The sequence below is a fragment of the Lethenteron reissneri genome, chromosome 52, assembly GCF_015708825.2.
Source record: "Lethenteron reissneri isolate LAM-NWPU_2019-01 chromosome 52, ASM1570882v1, whole genome shotgun sequence".
Classification (NCBI taxonomy): Eukaryota; Metazoa; Chordata; class Hyperoartia; order Petromyzontiformes; family Petromyzontidae; genus Lethenteron; species Lethenteron reissneri.
The window spans coordinates 7,023,127-7,045,802 of record NC_083830.1 but is presented as its reverse complement, the minus strand read 5'-3'; the positions used below and the strand labels follow the sequence as shown (position 1 = coordinate 7,045,802).

At 45.9% G+C, this 22,676-nt stretch overlaps 1 protein-coding gene across 3 annotated transcripts; it reads right to left on the bottom strand.

Moving 5' to 3' along the window:
- Positions 1 to 5,787: 5,787 nt before the first annotated feature.
- LOC133355795 (uncharacterized protein C18orf63-like) lies at positions 5,788 to 22,457 on the bottom strand. Of its 3 annotated transcripts, none has more exons than XM_061573156.1 (15): positions 22,327 to 22,457; positions 19,904 to 20,092; positions 18,535 to 18,613; positions 17,932 to 17,988; positions 16,522 to 16,633; positions 14,954 to 14,995; positions 14,009 to 14,085; positions 12,401 to 12,510; positions 11,827 to 11,923; positions 11,018 to 11,103; positions 9,947 to 10,130; positions 8,591 to 9,316; positions 7,258 to 7,590; positions 6,309 to 6,398; positions 5,788 to 6,090 (listed from the first exon to the last, which is right to left on the bottom strand). In XM_061573156.1, the coding sequence occupies exons 2-15, from the start codon at positions 20,044 to 20,046 to the stop codon at positions 5,905 to 5,907; spliced, it is 2,322 nt and encodes a 773-aa protein (XP_061429140.1). In that variant the 5' UTR covers positions 20,047 to 20,092; positions 22,327 to 22,457; the 3' UTR covers positions 5,788 to 5,904. The 3 variants fall into 3 exon arrangements, with proteins under 3 accessions (XP_061429140.1, XP_061429141.1, XP_061429142.1); XM_061573157.1 differs by lacking the exon at positions 22,327 to 22,457 and adding an exon at positions 21,802 to 22,286; XM_061573158.1 differs by lacking the exon at positions 22,327 to 22,457 and adding an exon at positions 21,208 to 21,251.
- Positions 22,458 to 22,676: the final 219 nt, after the last annotated feature.

The window sequence follows — 22,676 nt, the reverse complement described above, 5'->3', positions numbered from 1 at the left end:
CAATCTTTCATGAACGACTGGGTGTTTAAGGTTAGCGATTTGTCGTATTATCTGGCTGTATATCAAATGAAAACATACAATTACTTTACTATGCAAGACAATAAATTGTGTTTTAATATTTGTGTTTTTTATTTATTTAGGGCCCCTTCATAACATTTGCTACAGGCCCCGCACTAGCTTAGTCCGGCACTGCTCAGCACCAGATATTGACGTCAGACACAGGGCATCGAGTGGATATATTAACACGTGCCCCCTACGTCACAACAGAAGACAAAGATCTAACCCGAAACCCTTTGTACTGGTAGGAACCTCCTGGTTACACCAGCCCACAGGGGATTATTGTGTCCGTCCGTCGTGCAGGGAGGGGCTGGGTGGGGAGGGGAGGGGCTGGGTGGGGAGGGTGGGGAGGGGCTGGGTAGGGAGGGGCTGGGTGGGGAGGGTGGGGCTGGGTGGGTGGTGAGAGCGGTGGGGCTGGGTGGGGAGGGACTGGTCACCCAGTGGTGCCCTTATAAAACTCAACGTTTAACCTACTCACGCCGGCTTGTGCCCGCCCTCACAGTCGGGCATATTTGCGGAATACACCACGCCGCCGTTGACCCTGGCCATTGACCGAGCAACCCAACGCTCCTCCCAGCTCCCTCCGCAGGAATGTGCTGAATAAGATGCAGACGGTCAGGTAGGTTGGACAGGCAGCGAGACACGCAGATTGAGACGTAGATGCAGACGAGCAGGTAGGCAGGCAGACAAAACCCTTATGCGTACATGTAGACATACAATTGAGACATGGGGACACTGTGCAGACGTACAAGGGGTGGGGGCGGATCGGTTCAGATGTCACTCGCCACTCACGTGGCCATAGCTGCAGCGCGCTAACCACTGCGCCACCGCTCGATTTACTAACCGATTATACACTGGTCAACAAATTCTGGCCTGGACTTTTGCGGCTGTTTTAGACTAATTTCAGGGTGCTGATTCCAAATCTGATCTCAGATTTGCTCTATCACATCTCATTTTTATGCTATCGGCATACCATATTTTCATTGATTTTACCCGAAATTAACTCTGTCACTTATGATTGCAAGTTGTTGCGAGTCAGTGACTGCTTTAGTGTTAAAATATGGTGCTGTATTTTTAGGATAGTGTGTTTATAATATCACTTTATGTAGATATCCACATTTATTTAATATTTTTCTTCTGCAGTTTTTATTGAAAATGCAATATTTGATATCTCAAAAACCTGATGTGATAGACGAAAACTGATGCCAGATTTGGAATCAGCACCCCAAAATTACATTAAACCCGTTGGAATACCTTATGCCAGAAAAAAATCAACCTGTAAAAACTAAGTTTTTTTTTTTTTCACTATAAATCCTTTATATGCGTGGCGGCTAGAGTCCTCTCGTCCTCTGGCTTGAGATAGCTGCCACCTATGGGTCAGATGATTGTCTGCCACCATTAAGCAATTGGTAATTAAATATCAAATTCTTTTTTCCTAAAAAGTGTAAAATTTTGGAAAAAAAATTTGGAAAAAAATTTTACACGAAAATTAATTGTCACGCACAACGAGTCTGTGTGGAAAATGTCAGCTCGATTGGATCACGGGAAGTGGGTTAAAAAACGACCGAAAGATTTGCACGGTTGTAAGCGCGCAAGCAAGCAAGTGAACTTAATATAAAGGATTTAAAAAGTGTGTTGACCAGTGTTATTTAACATTACTCCCAAATCCCAATTCATCACGAGCCACGAAGACACAGATCCCCCCTTATAGCCTGTAACAGACTTTTGGGGCAAGTTCCGTGAGCGTGCACGTGTTTAAAGGCCGGCACTGTGGCACACGAGGGGGTGGGTGGTCAGCACCACGCCCGGCCGCCTTTGTCTCCCCAGTGGCGATTTTTACCCACCGCGCCAGGTACTCATTTGAGGCTTACCTGGTATTTTTTTGTTTATATTCTTAGGTTTTTTCGGTAAAATCACGTAGGTAAAAAAATTAAATTAATAAAAAGTAAAATACTTTTTAAAATTAATACAAAAGTAAAATACTTTTTATTAATTTTAATTTTTTACCTACGTGACTTTACCGGAAAAAAACTAAGAATATGAATCCTTGCAGTCACGAAAGCTTCAAATCTAGAATTTTTTAGTTTAGTTTAATAACTAGCGACAAACACAACGGACCCGTTGCGAAACCCTCTTTTGTGTGGAGAGTCCCGAAGAAAAATTGCCACCTTACCCCCCCCCCCCCCATCCATCCACTGTTGGTGACCCTGGTGTCCACGTGGTTATTTTTGTTGCACAACACCTCACCACCTTGCTCAGTGGTGCGGCTGCGGTGAAGTTGGCGGGAAATGCCCAGGACCGCAATTCTCTACGTCAGGGCGTGGCAGGGAATCGAACTTGGGTCCAAGGGTGCAGTGCGCTAATCAACCCCAGCGAACAGCTTTCCAAATGTTCTCCACCCTCTTCTTGGTTCTTTCGGTAAAGTCACGTAGAAGGGAAGTAATAAAATAATAAAAATAAAACATAATAAAATAATTCTCACGACGTTTCGGCCACAACGCAAGCACAGCCGTCTTCAGGTGAAAACCAGGTCTGTCGAGGCGACAGCGTCTGAATGAAACAGCACCATGCTTGGAGCATATATTTAAGCTGGGTTGGAAGGGGGGGAAAGGGGCGCCTTGACAAAAGAATTTGCATATCAAGAGGACTCGATTAGCTGAGCCTTCTTATCACGGAGCTTGTTGAAGGATCTCAAAGTTATGTGGAATCCCTCCCCGTAGAGGCGGTTAAATTTCGATTTAAAGCTTTCGTGACTGCAGGGATTCATCTTCTTGGTTCTTTCGGTAAAATCAAGTAGAAGGGAAGTAATAAAATAATAAAAATAAAACATAGAATAATTCTCACGACGTTTCGGCCACAACGCAAGCAGCCATCTGTCGGGGAGACAGCTGTCTCCCCGACAGACCTGGTCTTCACCTGAGGACGGCTGCTTGCGTTGTGGCCGAAACGTCGTGAGAATTCTATTATGTTTTATTTTTATTATTTTATTACTTCCCTTCTACGTGACTTTACCGAAAGAACCAAGACGATGAATCCCTGCAGTCACGAAAGCTTCAAATTGAAAATTCTCCACCCTGCTCGTTTTTCTGTCAGTTTTGATCCCGATCAGCCTTCTTCAATACTTTGTGAAGGTTTTCATAGTCTTGCTGAGAGTTTGATTTTTATCCACTCGCCGTTTCATTCGGCCGAGTCCACACCGTAGAGACCAGTTGCGCAACTCGGTTGCACGCGTCCGAAATGTGGGCGTCTCTGCAACCAGTTGCACAACCTGCCACTTAAAGAAAATGCCAGATTGGAGATTGAAGCGATTTTTTTTGTCACGTATTTGATTCATCACGATATCGATCGCTACAATCCTGAATACGGCTGTTGAATATCCTGCAGTCGTCAAAGAGGCAGTTACATTTCTAAGACATGTGAGTTGCAAAAACAGAACTGGGGAGAGGAGGCCATCAGGCGATTGGCAGAGTTATTGCAAGAGGAGGACAAGATATTTTTTGGGAAATTTATTGACGAATCACACACGCGTAGCAGAACGATTACAGGTGAGACAACTATAACGTGGTACGCGTGTGCAGGATTGGGGGGGGGAGGGCTGAGAGCCGATTGCCAAGACGCCGGCATTGGGAGCGGTGACTACGAGTTTGGTGCCTACAGGGAAGAGGAAACCTCAGAGTGGACACTGGGAGACTGCCAGGGCAGATCTGTGGGTTTCTGTGCGAGTCTGTGGGTGTCTGTGTGAGCCTGCGAGTCTCTGTGCGAGTCTGTGGGTCTCTGTGTGAGTCTGTGGGTTTCTGTGCGAGTCTGTGGGTCTATGTGTGAGTCTGTGGGTTTCTGTGGGAATCTGTGGATCTATGTGTGAGTCTGTGGGTTTCTGTGCGAGTCTGTGGGTCTCTGTGTGAGACTGTGGGTTTCTGTGCGAGTCTGTGGGTCTATGTGTGAGTCTGTGGGTTTCTGTGCGAGTCTGTGGGTCTATGTGTGAGTCTGTGGGTTTCTGTGCGAGTCTGTGGATTTTTGTGGGAGTCTGTCGGTCTCTGTGTGAGTCTGTGGGTTTCTGTGCGAGTCTGTGGGTCTCTGTGTGAGTCTGTGGGTTTCTGTGCGACTCTGTGGGTTTCTGTGTGAGCCTGTAGGTCTCTGCGTGAGTCTGTGGGTTTCTGTGCGAGTCTGTGGGTCTCTGTGTGAGTCTGTGGGTTTCTGTCAGAGTCTGTGGGTCTCTGTGTGAGTATGTGGGTTTCTTTGGGAGTCTGTTGGTTTCTGTGTGAGTCTGTGGGTTTATGTACGAGTCTGTGGGTTTATGTGTGAGTCTGTGGGTTTATGTGCGAGTCTGTGGGTCTCTGTGTGAGTCTGCGCGAGTCTGTGGGTATCTGTGCGAGTCTGTGGGTCTATGTGTGAGTCTGTGGGTTTCTGCGCGAGTCTGTGGGTCTCTGTGTGAGTCTGTGGGTCTCCGTGTGAGTCTGTGGGGTTCTGTGCGAGTCTGTGGGTCTCTGTGTGAGTCTGTGGGTTTCTGTGCGAGTCTGTAGGTCTCTGCGTGAGTCTGTGGATTTCTGTGGGAGTCTGTGGGTCTATGTGTGAGTCTGTGGAACTCTGTATGAGTGTATATAACATCAGATGTTGGGAGACTGTTATGTCAGAGCTATGGGTCTCTGTGTGAGTCTGTGGGGCTTTGTGAGTGTACTTAAGAGCAGATGGTGGACGAGTATCAGGGCTGATCTTGGAGGTCGCTGTGTGTCTCTACTGCGCAGCAGCTACAGGATCTAGCGGAGGGTAGATAACATTGACGATGAGGTGCGGTGGTGGATTCAGCAGTTTTGGCCATGATGACATCTTGATAATGATTAACAGTATCGTGGCCAAGTGGTTATTCACGTTGAAAAGAAGTGACAGCACCAAAAGAGTCGATCACCTGCGCACACTTCCAAAGGCAAAAAAACCTGCTGTAATCACGGGTGGGAGGTTCAAACCCAAATTTGAGCTCGAGATCTCTCAGGCTGTGCCGGGTGAGCGTCTCTGACCACCGAGTCTCCGCGCCACCACCCTACCACCTCAGGTCTCAAGCAACAAACTTTCCGAACGCAATGCTCCATAGCAATCAACACCCGAGCAGAACTCTGGTGTATTGAAACGTCAACCTGAAAACACCTGTGTAGGCAGAGTCAACTATCTCAAATGTAACTGAACAGCCATTGAACTCCATGGGTGGTACACGCATGCACAAACAAGGAGGGAGTGTAAGGTGAGCAACTCGGTCAGGTTTCGGAACATAACGTGGCAAGATAAGGGACCGTTTCAGACATCGCTCACGGCTGATGTTAACCTCGGGAGAAATCCAAACCCAGGTTGAGTCACTACGCCGCCACACGTCGTGCATACGAATCGTAGCTCATCCGTCCTTACGCTCACAAGACACCGCAACGTATCCACAGCGTAAAGATGAGTTTTGCTCAACTGACCAACATTGACACACTGAATTTGAAGCTTTCGTGACTGCAAGGATTCATATTCTTAGGTTTTTTCGGTAAAGTCACGTAGGTAAAAAATTTAAAATAATAAAAGTAAAATAAAATAAAAATCACGACGTTTCGGAGGCAACACAAGCCTCCGTCTTCAGGTGGAACCGTCACAGCACGATTGCCGATACGGCACGATTGCCTGATACAGCAATCGTGCTGTGACGGTTCCACCTGAAGACGGAGGCTTGTGTTGCCTCCGAAACGTCGTGATTTTTATTTTATTTTACTTTTATTATTTTTAATTTAAATTTTTTACCTACGTGACTTTACCGAAAAAACCTAAGAACATTGACACACTGGTCGCTCCCTCAAGCTAGACCAACGCGTGGCAGGTTGTTCACATCTCGGGAAAGAACTTGCTGATGCTGTTGCTGTCATTGCTGCCCTTGTTGCTCTTGCCCTTGCCGCTGTTGATGGATGCAACCACCTTCCTGATGAGCTCCTCCTTCCTGTCGGCCGAGCGAGCGGCAACCCCACGGCCCTTGAGCCATGAGAGCAGCGTCACGGCGTTCACCTTGCTCAGCTACGCGCGGGTGGGGGGAGAGAGACGGGTGATCACGGTGGTGATGGCGGCGGCGGCGGTGGCGGTCACAGCATTGTTGGCAGTGGTGACGGCGGTAGCGGTGTTGACAATGACCGTGGTGATAGTGGTAAGGATGATGACCGAGTGAGTGTGCGAGCGAGTGACCTAGTGAGTGTCTGAGGGAGTGACCGAGTGCATGAGTTGAGTGATCACCATACCTGGTCACTACTTGCCATCTCCTCCACGTTGACTTGTTGTACAGTCGGCTTGGGGCGAGATTTCTTAGGCTTGGCTTCTGTATCTTGCACCTGGCTCGCAAACACGCAGACCCCGCACACATAATTGCGCTCGCTCACTCGGTGTGGTGTATCGCCGCATCAACGTTAGCCTCCTTGGAGGCCGACACTTCAGCTAAGTGGAAACTATAACATCCAAAACGGTTCTTTTGGAACTTTTTTTTGCCAGTATCTAGATTATGGTAGAAAAAATAACAGGCAAGTGTAGGTGTCTATTTGGTGTCTGTATGTATGTTGGACTTCTTTAGCAATGTACGTAGCCAACCGTGCTAATGGGAGGTGCTGGAGAAGGACAACAAACTGAACACTAAAATCAATTCTCTAGAAATGAGTTTGAACATCTGCCGAAAAGGGTAAAGTCTATTTTTTATTTTTTTGCTCCTTTGGGAATTGTCGAGAAATTAGTTCAAACGCTTTTGGTGAAAGTATAGCGTGAACGCTGTTTGTGGCGGCACACAACCTGCGATCCGCAGCTTTTTCAGGCTGGGGTTGGTGGACCACGTCGTGTTCGCCGACAACTAAAACCGGCGAAACACAGCCCTCGGCAGAGGTCGCAAACGGGTTTTGATTCCTTACCCGTAGCCGTACCCGGCCGCACCAGGGTCGCAAACGGCGACCCGTACCCGTACCCGGCCGGGTACGGGTACCCGTTCCCTACCCATACCCTACCCGAAATGAGTGACAAACGGTGACTCACCAGTGACTCACGGCCTACCCGTACCCGTACCCGGCCGCACCAGGGTCGCAAACGGGTACCCGTACCCGTACCCGGCCGGGTACGGGTAGCCGGGTATCGGGTAGGGTACAGGTATCGGGTACCCGATTGCGACCTCTGGCTGTCGGCAACACATGCGACTAACACCCCGCTCACTTGCGCCAGCGCTTTCCTCTTCACCGCGGCGGTAGAGCAGTCGGCCGGTGCGACTTTGGGCTTTGTAAGTGTTGAGAGTTTGGGGGGGAGCCCACGACCAGATGCCCCTCCGACAGGGAGCAACCCCAGCCTCTGCCAGGCGGCGGGGCCGACTGCGTCGCGAGTTGGGACGGTCTCGTCGGGAGAGGCGGTCGTGGTGGCGGTGAAGGAGGGCGGCAGAGGGCGACTCGCGGGGATTGGTTTCGTCGTCACCACAGCGTTGGCTGGGGAAGTCGCCCCCCCCTGTTGCCTCGTTGGTTTGTCTGGCATGGTCGGGACGGTCCTGTTCACGGGCTGTACCAACACAAGAGTGGGGGCGGGGTGGGGCATGTGACAGCGTTCGTTAGCGTATGGGCGGGTGTCATAGGCGGTGGGTGGTTACATGCAACAGGGCTTAGTTCCTGCCTCAAACATAGTTATAATAAAATAGCTGTAATCACAGTCCCTTTATATCAATCCACATCTGTGTGAGGGTCTCTATCATACCGTGTCGGGCATAGGGGTTGTTTGTTAGCATATGGGCGGGTGTCATAGGCGGTGGGTGGTTACATGCAACAGGGCTTAGCTCCTGCCTCAAACATATTTATAATAAAATAATTGTAATCACAGTCCCTTTATATCAATCCACTTCTGTGTGAGGGTCTCTATCATACCTTGTCGGGCATAGGGGTTGTTTGTTAGCGTATGGGCGGGTGTCATAGGCGGTGGGTGGTTACATGCAACAGGGCTTAGCTCCTGCCTCAAACATATTTATAATAAAATAATTGTAATCACAGTCCCTTTATATCAATCCACATCTGTGTGAGGGTCTCTATCATAGCGTGTCGGGCATAGGGGTTGTTTGTTAGCGTATGGGCGGGTGTCATAGGCGGTGGGTGGTTACATTCAACAGGGCTTAGCTCCTGCCTCAAACATATTTATAATAAAATAATTGTAATTACAGTCCCTTTATATCAATCCACATCTGTGTGAGGGTCTCTATAATAGCGTGTCGGGCATAGGGGTTGTTAGGCCGTACTTCACCATGCGGGTTAGTGCAGGTCGGTAAAGTGGGGGAAGAACCAAACCTGTGTGGAGACGGTACTCGCCACTGATTTTATCTGCGGCCTGAAATCAAACCCGGGAAAGAAACAGATTGATAGCGCAACGCGTCACCCAACTACTCCACTACCAATCCCAGAGTCCGCCGTAGACTACCGCAATTGGTGAACCCGCTCCCTTGCGTGCTGCGCCAGTCAGCCACGAACTTCTGACAGCGCTAACCGTGCGCTCCCTCCTTCACCAGCTTCCTCACCTGCTTTTTGACTTTCGAGAACGTGGGGACAAACAATTTTGGTTTTTCCACTCGTCCGCTACTTTCTCCACCCTCACCGCCTCCATCGCCACCGCCACAACCGGCACCGCCGCCACCACTTCCACCGTCCTTCCCAGACAACACGTGCTGCATGAAGTTCATCCTCTTTGGTGGCTCCGACCTGCCCGCAGGACGCTGGCTCGTCTTGAAACCGCCCTTGAAGATCGGTAGGAATGCGTCGCCCGCATTCGCGCCGAACACTGGCAGTCCGAGCAGCGTGCGCGGTTTGTCCAACAGACTTGGCGGCTGCGTGGCGCTCATAATGGCCGACCCTGAGCCCGGCTGCCACATCCTCGGCTTGCCTAACTGCCCCTGAGAAGATGATGCCACCCACCCATTTTGTGGCTTGGGCCTCTGCTGCAATGGTGACGACGATGATGATGTTGATGATGATGTTAAAGATGATGATGATGTTCTTGTAAGCTTAGCAGCAACATCATCGGATTGCGGCTTTTGCTGTGCTGTGGTTATGCTACGGTTCTGCTGCGAGTGAGGGGATGTGGAAACTGGAGAGCTTATATTTGCAAACATTTTGGCAAACTCGCAGAGATTTAGGTTTAACGGGATGGACGACTGCTGCAATTGGGAAGAGAAGAAGCGGGGAGTACTGTTGTAGGAAGGAGGAGGATTACTTGACAGATTCACCGGCTGAGAGCTGTGAGTCTCCTGTAAAGAATAAACAAAAACAACCTCACACACACAGAACGGGTCAAGACGTGAGTAGATGACAAGGTGACGTCCAAATCATCGCAGGGTGCCCATGAACCCTAACGCCTGGCACTGTATAGGCCTGAACCACACTTAGATACCAAGTGCGGCCAGCGTATTTGGGTTTGTGGCATGACTCGACAAATAGCAAGTACCGGATTATCCCAGGAGCAAAAGTAGCTACATATGCTACGAGCCCCGCACTCTCAAGGGCCCCGCGTTAAATGCTTTCAAGCTATAAATTCCGGTTCAGTGATTCTGAACTTGCTCTATTACTATAGTACTATGCTGCCTTCAATTTTTATGAACGACCGGGTGTTTAAGGTTCGCGATTTGTCGTATTATCTGCCTGTATAGAAAATAAAAAAATGCAATTACTTTACTATGCAAGACAATAAATTGTGTTTTAATATTTGTGTTTTTTTTTTACTTAGGGCCTCTTTATAACATATGCTACAGGCCCCGCACTAGCTTAATCCGGCACTGCAAATAGCCTGTGGAAATTTGCCGGTACCTCGAGGGGCGTTCCCTGAGCTGGCTCAGTTAGGACGTGCCAGCGGGAGGAAACTAAGGGAGTCTGTTTCTCACCCGCAGCCGCACGGAGGAGAGCTCGGGCGTGCAGTAAAGGGGCGAGGAGGTCAGGCGCATGGGGAAGCCACACATCGCCGGCAGGCGGTTGTGCAGGTCGCCCAGGAAGGTGTTCAGCACGCCGCCGTGATCGCCGCGGCCCACAAACTGCACCGCATCACTGCGCAGGGACCACAGCGGGTAGCTGTGCGGGAGAGAGGAGGGAAGAGGAGCACGGCACCTAGGTCTGTTCCGTGATCTCCTGCCAGAAGGCCCTAACGACACTTGACGTGGGGTCAGATTGCACGCCAGCATGGCACAGGTGCCGCGGTGACGTCGCCGCCTTAGTGGTGAACGGCGGTTGTTGTTGTTGGTGTTGTTGTTGTTGGTGATCACGGCATGGCCCAGCGGTAGCGTGTTCGCCCTTCGTTGCAGAGGTTCGTGGTTCAAATAGGGAAGATCGCCCTGGTAAATACTGCGGGTGTATTCATGATAACTTCTACACGCCATCTGCTTCACTGTGGACGTTAAAGATCCTGTGGTCTCATTCGAAAGGAGTATGACAATGGGTGATGGCGTCACGGTACAAATTTGTCCATTTTAAAAAGTTATCTGCAAATTATTCAATTGGGATTACACATAGCAATCACCGCTGCCCCCACCCCCCCACCCCTACTGGCAGACATGCCGCACAGGGACAGCTGCCACTGGGGGTGTTCTTGGAATGTTTGAGGTGAGATATCATGTAAGGAGCTTTGAGTTGCAGTGCTATTTAAGCGCCATAAAAATGCAAAGCTTACTATGATTATTATGATCATCTTCATGAATTTCGTCGTCACCATCTAATCTCGCGTCATTGCATTTCATTCTTCTCGAACCACTCATATCCACCGATGTTAGCCATGGCCGGGAATCCATCTCACATCGTTGAGTTCACAGTGCAGCACGTGAACCACTGCACGCCAGCTCCTTTTCAAACAACCATAACAAGTAAAGGTGTAGCCCTGCCATTGCTTGCTCACGCCGCTGCTACCATACGAGCCTCCGTGGGAGGGAGCTCAAAAAGTTTTGGAATCGTATTTTTCGTCTTACCTGAAGAGCCGTTCTCCAAGGAGTTTGAAGTTGATGTGGCAATAAATGGTCCGGTCCTGCTCTTCTTGCGGCAGGCGGTAGCCGTGCTATTCCAGTAAAACACAGGTGTGACACACACACGCACACACCAGGTGTGACACACAAAGACAAAGAACCCCCGTATAGCCTTAACAGACTGTTAGGCCAAGTGCTGTTAGCGAGTGGCACCTATGAAGGCTAGCACGGCGCACGAGGGAATGAGTGGCCAGCACCACGCTTAGCCATCTTTGTTTTCTCAGTGGCGATATTTACACACCACACCAGGTACTCGTTTAAAGTAGATCGACCTAGGGGAGGCCCAGGACCGATTCAGATAATCGTCACTGATGGTGGCTGTGAGCGGGAATCGAACTCGGGTCGCCGGGTTTGTAACGCAGCGCGCTAACCGTTGCACGACTGCTCCCCTTAGGCGAGACACAGAGACTCACCTCCCAGCTCACCAACAACTAGAACCCAAAATACTTTCAAAGAACCAAAACATTTTCAAGGAGGTGTTTTTGATCATTGTTTCTTTCATGTGACAATAGAGTGCCAGGCAAAGGAGGGAAACACGGATGATAGGGCGGCCACCACATCACTAATTTCGTTGAGAAAACACTGCCAAAGACTCTCACTTGATACAGTAAATTTAGCTGTGACGGCCCCACCTGATGACGGAGACTTGTGTTGCCTTCTAAACGTCGTGATTTAAGATTTTATTTACATTAATATTTTTTTTTACCTACGTGACTTTACCGAAAAAACCTAAGAGTATACTGCCAAAGAAGTACCATATTTTTCCAGTGCTTGCGCAGGTCATTGTAGGATTGTAGAGAACTCTTGGGCAGGAGTGCGTGAGTGACTGACACAATCTCGCCTTTCTTCATGCTGAAAGGAGGCACAAACACAAAAGTTGTTTTTTAAAAAATCACCCCAAAACGTATTTCAATCATGCCATCGGCGTCATGTCACAAGACGAAAAATCCCTTTATAAAATATCACTCACCATTGATGCGGGTCATGGCCAGGAATCAAACTCAGGTTGCTAGGTCCTAGGTTGCTAGTGCAATGTGTTAACCACAGCTCCACCCACATTTATGAACACACTTTAATTAACCAGGCGTCTTTTTTCATATGGCATGTGGTAGAGATAAGCAAGTGATTTTTTTATACGGTTACAAATGTTACAAATTTTCTGTCTAGCTGCTTTAGTCATTCAACAGTGTTGGTTGTCAGTTGATGAATTGCTTTGGTGCCACCGTTCAATAGCCAGAGACTTATAAGTTCCTATTCATCCAGCCATACCCAAGAGGACATCAAATGACGATGATAATGGTGATGACTGGATCCCCAACGCATACACACCTTGGCAGAACATAGCACCAGCGGCTGAAGATAGAGGCAGGAGATATGGTTGCAAAGTCTGATGCCAGGAACCTCTGAATGACCGCAGTGGAGATGTCAAAATCCTCTAGCTTGCAGAGGTGAGAAAGCAAGAAATGTACCATCATCATCGTCTTCAGCTTCATCATCAAAGTAAAACCTAGGTTTCCGTTGCCAATATAATGATGCATATTGTTGTTGGGTTTGGTCACGTGGTAATTTCATGCCAAAATCCTAGTCATTTACCCTCCACCACCACACACGCTTGTCATATTCACAGACTTATTTTATGTGCCAATCGTTATTGATAGAATTCTGATCAATATATTTGCTCACCGGTGGCTTAGTACTTTTCGTGACTGATTTAAACATCAACATATGATTACGTTTCGCTCAAAGCACTTTCAGCTTTTTCAGGTAGTGAGCTCGGAAATCTAGTGGAAGGCGTACTGTGTGTTCACCAATAATCAGGTTCGTGAAGCATGTATCTTCTTAACCTTTGTTTGAATGGTGTAAAGACCAATAAAATGTGGTACACTATATGTTTGATTTTCTCAGTTAAATTGGATAGTAATGTCCAAAGAGACTGAATAAAACTTGCTTTCAAATTGCCGCCTGTAAATTCCTCTATCCTGCATGCAAGACAGGAAATTTAAACATTTAATAGTCCCTATGATCAGAACATTTCTCCAGAGACTCTGAAATGTTATTGAAATATTAATTGGGCCCAGAAATGCATTATTAAGTGGATTATGTAAGAAATAATCTGGTGACTCTGTGTTGGCACAATTAGCTCAACGTATTCATCAATAACACTGCCTTACAAAGCAAACTAAGATTTCTATAATATGCAACATTTTGGGCAACGACCCTTTTTCACCGCACATAGGGAGGTCAGAGGGGTAGAGTGTATTATGGTTTTATTGAGCTCAATTCAATATAGTTACCCATAATAAAATGTGGCAGCAACATTTTGAAATGTAACTTTTAATAGACGTTAGTTTATTTCGCAATATATTTTTGACCGTTGAAGGGTTTGTCTGTTACTCCAGAGCTACTGTTCGTGTAACTGTTCATACGCCAATTTAAAAACTGTTCATCGGGAAACATTTTCAACATTTATTTATCATGCAGTCTCCAACTCTTATATTCACTCTGTTTATACGGGCTCTCTGTGTCCTATGAAGAAGAGCCATTTCACAATTCTACACCTATTACATTTTTTTTACTATTTTTATTTTAGCAGGTAATGTCCACTGAGCTATGTATCTCTTTTTCAGAAGCAACCTGGCCACAAGTGATAGCCTAATGAAGTGGCTTATCATGTGGAAATGAATAGCAGCCACATACTCTCAAAGCATGTTTCTAAATGCAGGGGGGCAAAAACCGAAAAACCCAGGAAAAAATGCACACGACCATGGGGAGAACATGCAAACTCCTAATATACAGGCATCAGGGTCGGGATCGAGCCCACGACCTCCTGTATACAAGGCAAGGTAGTAGACGAATGTGCTGTTTTGTTTTGGGTGGGGGGAATATTGGTAAACATGGAAAAGTGGACCGTGGTGGGTTATTGCAAGGACTGGTTACCGCGGGAGGAGGAAGCCGGACTGTGAATACGTCAATGGCGATGCACACCTGTTTGTCAGTCACATTCACCTGCAGACCTGGCCAAGACAATCGGATATTACCAGGACAACAATGCTTTGCGATTGTGTTGTGTATGTTTTTATACGGTTTTGCGTAAAACTAGGAACCCATTCCTTACTGTAACAGTCCTTGCCTGGCTCTGTTTATTCAACAATGAATGTCAAAACTCGTCTCCAGAGTTTGCTTGTGATGAAACAATTTGCTGATGAGCATAAGATTTCCTGCGGCTCCATGGGTTGTTTAAAAAACACTTTTGGTATGTGAAGAGACTAATATGGGGAGAATGCATTTTTTTATAGGTATACCGTAACATGTATTGGGTTTCGAGTTCGGGCTTAATTTCTCACAGAGTAAAATTTCGATGTCTCTCCGACAGACCTGTTCTTCACCTGAGGACGGCTGTTTGCGTTGTGGCCGAAACGTCGTGAGAATTGTATTTTATAATGTTTTATTTTCATTATTTTTTTTATTTCCCTTCTACGTAACTTTACCAAAAAAACCAAGAAGATTCTCACAGGGTGTTTTCTGGGTCGCTGATAGACTCGAGTGGATGGCACGAGGCGAGTAGCCACAGCCATAACAAGAGGTGTACTGGATGTGGTGTGTCCAGATTAAATTAAGCCTTGGGTTGATATGTGAATTTAAAATTCAAAGGGGTTTCCCACTTAGAGGTGGCCGAATGGCTCAGACACTAAGCTGGCAAACACTGAGATCCTGGGTCTGAATCTGGATTTCAGCCACCTATGAATAAACAGGGTTCTCAAGTGTAGCTCGTTGCTTGTGTCAGCTTCGACATGATTGACTGCACACAAAAGAAACCCCTATCAAATAAAGTGTACTTCATGAATCGCTCATATTTATGAACCCAGTTTCTCTCCGACTTACCCACAGCGTTTTGTTTGCACGTCTTCATCATGAAGTCCCTCCCTGTTGTGGCACAATTACCGACACACGTGGAGATTAATACTCTTTACAAAAACTACGTGAAGACAATGTTATGGGTTTGACACGCAGGCTCAAAAGTTTGGAAATGCTGAGGTACTAGTCCTAGTCTGGGACCCGTAACTAAGCCCCCCACCCATTGTACTTTTATGATCACCATCACCACCACCATCATTCATTCACCACAATCAGCACCATCCCCATCTTGTCATTATATTAATCATTATCATTCAGTCACCGTAATCAGTATCACGACTACTGCCACGATCACCACCATCATTATCATCAATTCTCGATATCACCCTGGACTTTATATTTTCACTCGACAACCGAAACCTCAACGCATTGAAGACATGCAACCACCATATCAGGGCCTCATGGCACATCCACTCAATGTTGACCACGGACACAGCAAACACTCTGGCTTGTAGCATCGTCAGCATTCGCCTTGATTATTGCATCACCATTCTTACCTCAACGTCAACGCCACCTTACCTCACTTCTTCAGCGGCTTCAAAATGTCTTCAGGCGTTGTCCTGGGCATTAGGCGCGGCCATATGGATTTTCTAAAAATGTTGCACCAGCTCCAACCTTTCTCAATCCACTGGCCTCAGAAAACCCCTTCGTGCTACGGAGCACGTCCAACTATCTCATCATCATACCCAGAACCAAGAGCGTATAGGTATCCCTCGACTTACGAACGTTCGGTTTACGAAATTTCCGTGTAAACAAAATTGAACACGGCACCCGACATGAGGTCAAACAAGAAGCAACCGGGAGGCTGTGTCATCCATCCAAGACAGCGTCACAGTTTCCCTGCAGTGCAACAGTAACGCCTCCACATCACCTACGTACAAATCTTTTGGTGAGTTCCCTGAAAAGATTATTTTTTTTTCAATTAATTATTATTCAATCGTTTTCATATTTGTTCTTTATTATTTTTGAATTTTGAAACGTGATATTGGTGTATATTCTTAGGTTATGGAATGACTGTCCGAAACACATCCCTAATTGTCTGCGATACATTAAATTTCCGTGTCAACAAAATTGAACACGGCACCCGACATGAGGTCAAACAAGAAGCACCCGGAGGGCTGCGTCATCCATCCACGACAGCGTCACAGTTTCCCTGCAGTGCAACAGTAACGCCTCCACATCACCTTACCAGTCATTCCTACCTGCAAATCTTTTGGTGAGTTCCCTGAAAAGATTAATTATTTTTCTTTTCAATTAATTATTATTCAATCGTTTTCATATTTATGTTCTTTATTATTTTTGAATTGTGAAACGTGATATTGGTGCATATTCTTAGGTTATGGAATGACTGTCCGAAACACATCCCTAATTGTCTGCGTTACATTAATGGTAAAAACCATTTGGTTTTTACGACATTTCGTTTTACGCGCTTTTTTTGCTAAGAACGCATCCCTTTTGTAAATCGAGGGACACCCGTACTGGCTGATTGGCGTTTGACCATCTTCACCACTACCAGCACCGTCGTCGCGTCTGACCTTGTACAAGGACGTCTCCGACTTTGTTCCACCCTGGCGCTAGTCTAGCGATGAGCGTGTAGGTGAGACACATCTGCACCTCGGCCGGCATAGCTCTTTGAACATCCTGTACCTGCATCACACAATAAATACATGTGTAGTGACATCGCAGGATGTCACTGTACAGTGCCAGCCCTAGAGAGGCACGGTGTGCGATGTAGCGACATCGCGGATACCGCTATGGTGTGGGTTTTGTACCGGCCCTAGAAGGGCTCGGTCAGCGCTCATTGATAGCGCTGGATGCCATCACGCTTGGCGTGCAGTGACAGCCCTACAGGATTGGGTGTGGGAGTGCCGGCCGTAGGGGTTACTAAAGGCTCTGGTTGACACGAGAGGACACGTGACCGGTTAAGTCTACAAAGGGGCCCCAAGTGAGGGCTAGGGGTGGTCACGTGGTCTGGGTCCAGATCTGTCTCAAGGATTCTGTAAGGTGGTCGTGGCCAAGGGCAGAGCCAGCCGCGCCGCAGAGAATATAAACCGGGTCCCCAGGTGGGACCGGGGTTGTTGTTGTTCATCCTGAAGAAGCCTTTGTCTACGTCATCGTTCTACGAGTCTCCAACACGTGGACCTGGACCCGAGCTGTGGTCCGGTCCGTAGTAGCTAGCTACATTGTAATTAGTGTAGTTAGCCTGGTGGTCATCACCATTGGTTGTTATTCTGTTAAGGGGCAGTTATCCCGTGTGTTGGTGTTAAATAAATGTGTTGCCTCCAAGAGTACGTCTGCAGCTCAGTTGAACCTACTCGACATATCTATGTTAGGGATCGGTTTCAGACCTAAATATGTATGGTTTTCAGATGTTTAAGCACAATTTCGTATGTTGTTTGGCATTTTTGCATCAGTAAAATGTAAACATTTAGCCTGGTCTTCGTGCTAACAATAGTTATGTCACCCGATTTTACGTGACACCACTTCTGGCGGGAAACATGTTGAAGTGACAGGTGATGTCATTTTCTGTGACATACTTTCGTATTAATCCAAAACATAAGTTTTGTTGAATTATCCTCAAGTTTGTAACCTCGGCCCGATTTGTGGGATATTTTTTCTCTCGGAATACTGTATTCTTAAAATGAATGTCACATTCCTTATACTTACACACAGAAAAAAAATGCAAATATCCCTAAAAGCCTAAAGCAAACTGTTGGCGCAAGTGTGATGAGTGAGCACCTATGAAGGCCGGAAGAGCACACAAGGAGTTGGTGTGGCACGCACCATGCCGAGTCACACTGCACCAGGTACTCATCTAAGCCCGAGTCGACGTAACCAATGATTTTAGCCGTGGCCAGGAATAGAATTCAGCTCGCCGGATTCATAGTGCAGTGCGCTAACTGCTACACCACCGCTACCCACACATACACCAGAATATATCTCACCTTCGCCTTGACGCGTTGCACGAATCCCTGGATTTTTCCAGACTTTAGGAAACTTATCTGACGGAAAAAAAACAACAATCATTTTAAAAAATCAAACACCCAATGCTGTTCTGCACTGCCCTCTGCTGCTCACAATGCATTCCCCACATTAAAATTCTATATAAAACTAAACTTTTTATTTTACCAGGTAAGGTCCACTGAGCTTTTTAGCTCTTTTTCATAAGCGACATGACCACAATTGATAGCCTAATGAAGTGGCTTATCACGTGAAAATGTATGTCGGCCAAATACTCTAAATGCACGTTGATTCTAAATGTGGAGGGAAACAGCAGAGGAGCCAGAGAAAAATCCACGCGACCACATGCAAACTCCATATATACAGGCATCAGGGTCGGGATCGAACCCACGACTTCCGGTATACCAGGCGAAGTAGTTAACATCTCGCTACCACGGCGCCCTAAAATATGGTTATAAAGTTTTTAGAATTACTGGGTCCGAAAGTCATGCACTGGTAATCACTTAATGTGGAAACAACAGCCCGAATATAAAATCAGACTGTACGGTTGTACGTTGCTGTGTGCTGTGAGGATGTTGTCCACTTACGGATGTAACGATGATGATATTTTTTGTTGTGTTAAGCAGCGGGGCTGAAAGTACCTCTGGGTTGAGAAACAGCAGCTCCCTAAGCAACACAAGACAAACCGGGTCTCGCTTGCAAGAACAGACATGGTTTCCAATGAGTTCTCAGTAAGTTCCGATATCTTATTCTTGGTTCTTTCGGTAAAGTCACGTAGAAGGGAAATAATAAAATAATAAAAATAAAACATAATAAAATAATTCTCACGACGTTTCGGCCACAACGCAAGCAGCCGTCCTCAGGTGAAGAACAGGTCTGTCGGAAAGACAGCGTCTGACGCTATTATTTTATTATGTTTAATTTTTATTATTTTATTATTTCCCTTCTACGTGACTTTACCGAAAGAACCAAGAAGATGAATCCCTGCAGTCACGAAAGCTTTAAATCGAAATTTAAGTTCCGATATGTGAATGATTAATTAATTAATCAATACATTTGGTATATGCGCCATTCTTATAGCACAAATGCTATCATGAAGGCGCTAAGGCTGTGCTTTGTTGGCTTTACGGTACATTTTCGCCTTGAGACGGCTACAGAGCTGGTTGACAGTTAACAACAAATCATGCATGATCACCAACAATGTGATGAATTAGATGGAGATTGGAACTCCAGACACCGCTTGTAAAAGGTAATTATCGAACGCCCCAAGTGATTTTCTGCTCAAACAAACATTGAGGTGGCAGTCATCTCCTGTTTACAATCCTGAGCCGGTGAAGAAAATTCCACATTCATGAGACAAATACATTCACTTCTTTTCACTTCCCAAAAACCCATTACTAATTTTATCTACCCCGGGAGGAATGATAGGCTATCAACTTCTTGGTTCTTTCAGTAAAGTCACGTAGAAGGGAAATAATAAAATAAAATAAAAATAATAAAATAATTCTCACGACGTTTCGGCCACAATGCAAGCAGCCGTCCTCAGGTGAAGAACAGGTCTGTCGGAAAGACAGCGTCTGATTGACGCTGTCTCATTCAGACGCTGTCTCATTCAGACGCTGTCTCATTCAGACGCTGTCTCATTCAGATGCTGTCTCATTCAGACGCTGTCTTTCCGACAGACCTGTTCTTCACCTGAGGACGGCTGCTTGCGTTGTGGCCGAAACGTCGTGAGAATTATTTTATTGTTTTATTTTTATTATTTTATTATTTCCCTTCTATCTGACTTTACCGAAAGAACCAAGAAGATGAATTCCTGCAGTCACGAAAGCTTTAAATAGGCTATCAAGTTATTCAACTTGCAACCTTCCAATTGTGAGCCACTTGCTCTACTGCCGAGCCATCGGGCTAGATAAATGTAAATTCTTGTCCTCTGTGGAGTCCGAGGTCACGGACCGGCATCGGAGGATCTGCTGTGCCCGATTGTCGTCATGAGGACCCGGGTGAGACGGCAGGTCCAGCGTCAGTATGGTCCTGACCAAGCGGTCAAACTCGGGGAGGCTCAGGAAGAAGAGCGACGACGCCCTGGTGCCCTGCATGACCTCCGAGATGCCCCGCTGCCCTTGCTTACACACGGCTGGCTCTCTGCAATATATAAAAATAAAACAAATCACGAGAGTAAATATTTCAGGTTATGTAATTTTGTTACCGCCTCCCAATACATTAGATGGAAGTGGCCAAAGATCCTGATGACAGGACCCATTCCATAAATTGTTTGCACACATCCCTAATGCAGCACTGGTGGAGGAGTGGGTTGGTGGTTATCATACATTTGAAGCTTTCGTGACTGCAAGGATTCATATTCTTAGGTTTTTTCGGTAAAGTCACGTGGGTAAAAAAATAAAATTAATAAAAGTAAAATAAAATAAAAATCACGACGTTTCGGAGGCAACACAAGCTTCCGTCTTCAGGTGGAACCGTCACAGCACGATAGCTGTATCAAGTGAGAGAAATTCCAAGAAACAGTATTTGTATATATACTGGTTGAGGGTGGGAGGAGCCAAGGTAGGCCCTGAATATTATTTTTGTGAGGTTCGGTGCGGCTGAAGCACGCTGTTAGGAATAAGCCTTTGTTGTGTAAACTAGGTGCGGATGATGTAAAGGTGCGTTTATTTTTATTTTACTTTTATTAATTTTAATGTTTTACTTATGTGACTTTACCAAAAAAAAACTAAGAATATGGTTATCATACATTCGTGAAGCTCCCTCGCTATTAATCGATGTCGATGTCCCATCACCTTGCTTGCCAGCCTGATAGCAGTACAGAAAGTGGATTTATGAGGGCATTTGTGTTTGTGCTGTTCGCCTATTGGCGTTCTCTGGTCTAACACTGTTTGAGACTAGGCTCTAAAGAAAGCTGTCTCTGGTGCGGACCAATCAGTTTCAAAGACAATGCCATATATTACCAGAGCATGTTTTTGTTTGCATGTTTACCACAAGTATGTGTGGTTAATGCTGACAGGATTCCTTGCAATAGGTTTATGTTTGGTGTTTTAACATCTTAACACAACTGTTTTATTGCCAGAAAGGGTAAAAAAACAATTCTTCTAACTCATTGATGGAAATGGACATCTGTGAAAAAGAGCTTCATAGCTCATCGGATTCCTCCAGTCGCAATAAATATTTTGATTCTGAATTGGCCAAACATCCCAAAAAAAAGGACCAGAGGTTGGGGAATTGTTGGCGGTGGTTTTGCCTGCCTTACTACCACTTGTCTGCGATTTTCTGCCCCTCAGAATCATTTTCTCTCTCTGAAAGCGAAAGAAAACAGTGCACAGCTACAAATTCTGCATGATTTGGTTATAAAAATCAGCCTTAATTTAGCACATGGATGGGAACACAAATCAGAGACATTATAGTGTGCAAATAATTATGGAGGGGATGCACGGTTTGTCATAATTTTACAATTAACACAAGGATGTATATTTCTATGGAAGGAGGATATGTGGTGGTTAGCTTAGGGCAGTGCAACAAAATCAATTGTTGTGCGACCCCCAATTAGCTAACCCGAAACATGTTTTTTATCCTTTGCATATTTATTTGTTTTAAATAAACCTTACTTTTAAAAATTACGTTTAGAAAATTAAATAGGGGTCACAAGACATCTGGACCACCCTGTAATTAATTATCGGCACTCAACAAACTCGCATTGACCAACGTGGTGAAGTATGGTCATGCCCCCCCGTACGTACAGCAGTGGATTTGTCAAATGAGCAGTGCTGGATAGGCACAAACGCATACGGGAATATAAATACTCTTAGGTTTTTTCGGTAAATTTAGCTGACGTTTCCCACCTGATGACGGAGACTTGTGTTGCCTCCGAAACGTCGTGATTTTTTATTTTATTTCTATTATTATTTATATTATTTGATTTTTTTTATTTTTACCTACGTGACTTTACCGAAAAAACCTAAGAGTATGAATCCTTGCAGTCACGAAAGCTTCAAATCTAGAAGGGAATGTAAATGTCAAGTCGGTGGTGGAAATTCCACATTCCTATGACATTAATCAGTGGTACTATCCACAGTCGTACTAATTTTATATATACCCACGATGGATAATGGGCTGAGTCGGTTTGGAATACAGTTATTATTTATACAGGTACTATTGCATGATGTTCATATTAAATGTAATGACCACACATTTTACACGTCAAAGTTGTACAAAAGTTACATTTAGCGTTCATTAAAATAAAGTTAATTCAATTTAAAAAAACATTGAAAGATGTTACTCGTAATATTGTTTATATTTTGCAAACTGATAGATGAATCATGCGAGTAACGTTGTAATTCTCTGTTTAAGTTTTAATCACAGTTTACCTCACGATTATAAACGGTAACCCGCAACGGCACCGTACGCATCGATTAAACGATTCTTGTGTCGAACAATGTATCGATTCTTATCGCAGCTTATAATGCATTAATCGAAAACGAGGATTCGTTATTAGCCGATTAAGATGAATCGATTCCCTAGGAAAGGCGCGGGATCACCCCCCCCCCCCCCCCACGGGGGCTCGGGTCACGTGACACTTTACAATGAGGAGCGGTGGCGCAGTGATTAGCGCACCGCGCTCTCACCAACACGGCCACCCAAATGAGATTCACGGCCAAGGGGCCGTCCATAAATGACGTCACGCGATTATGGACGATTTTTGACCCCCCCCCTTCGT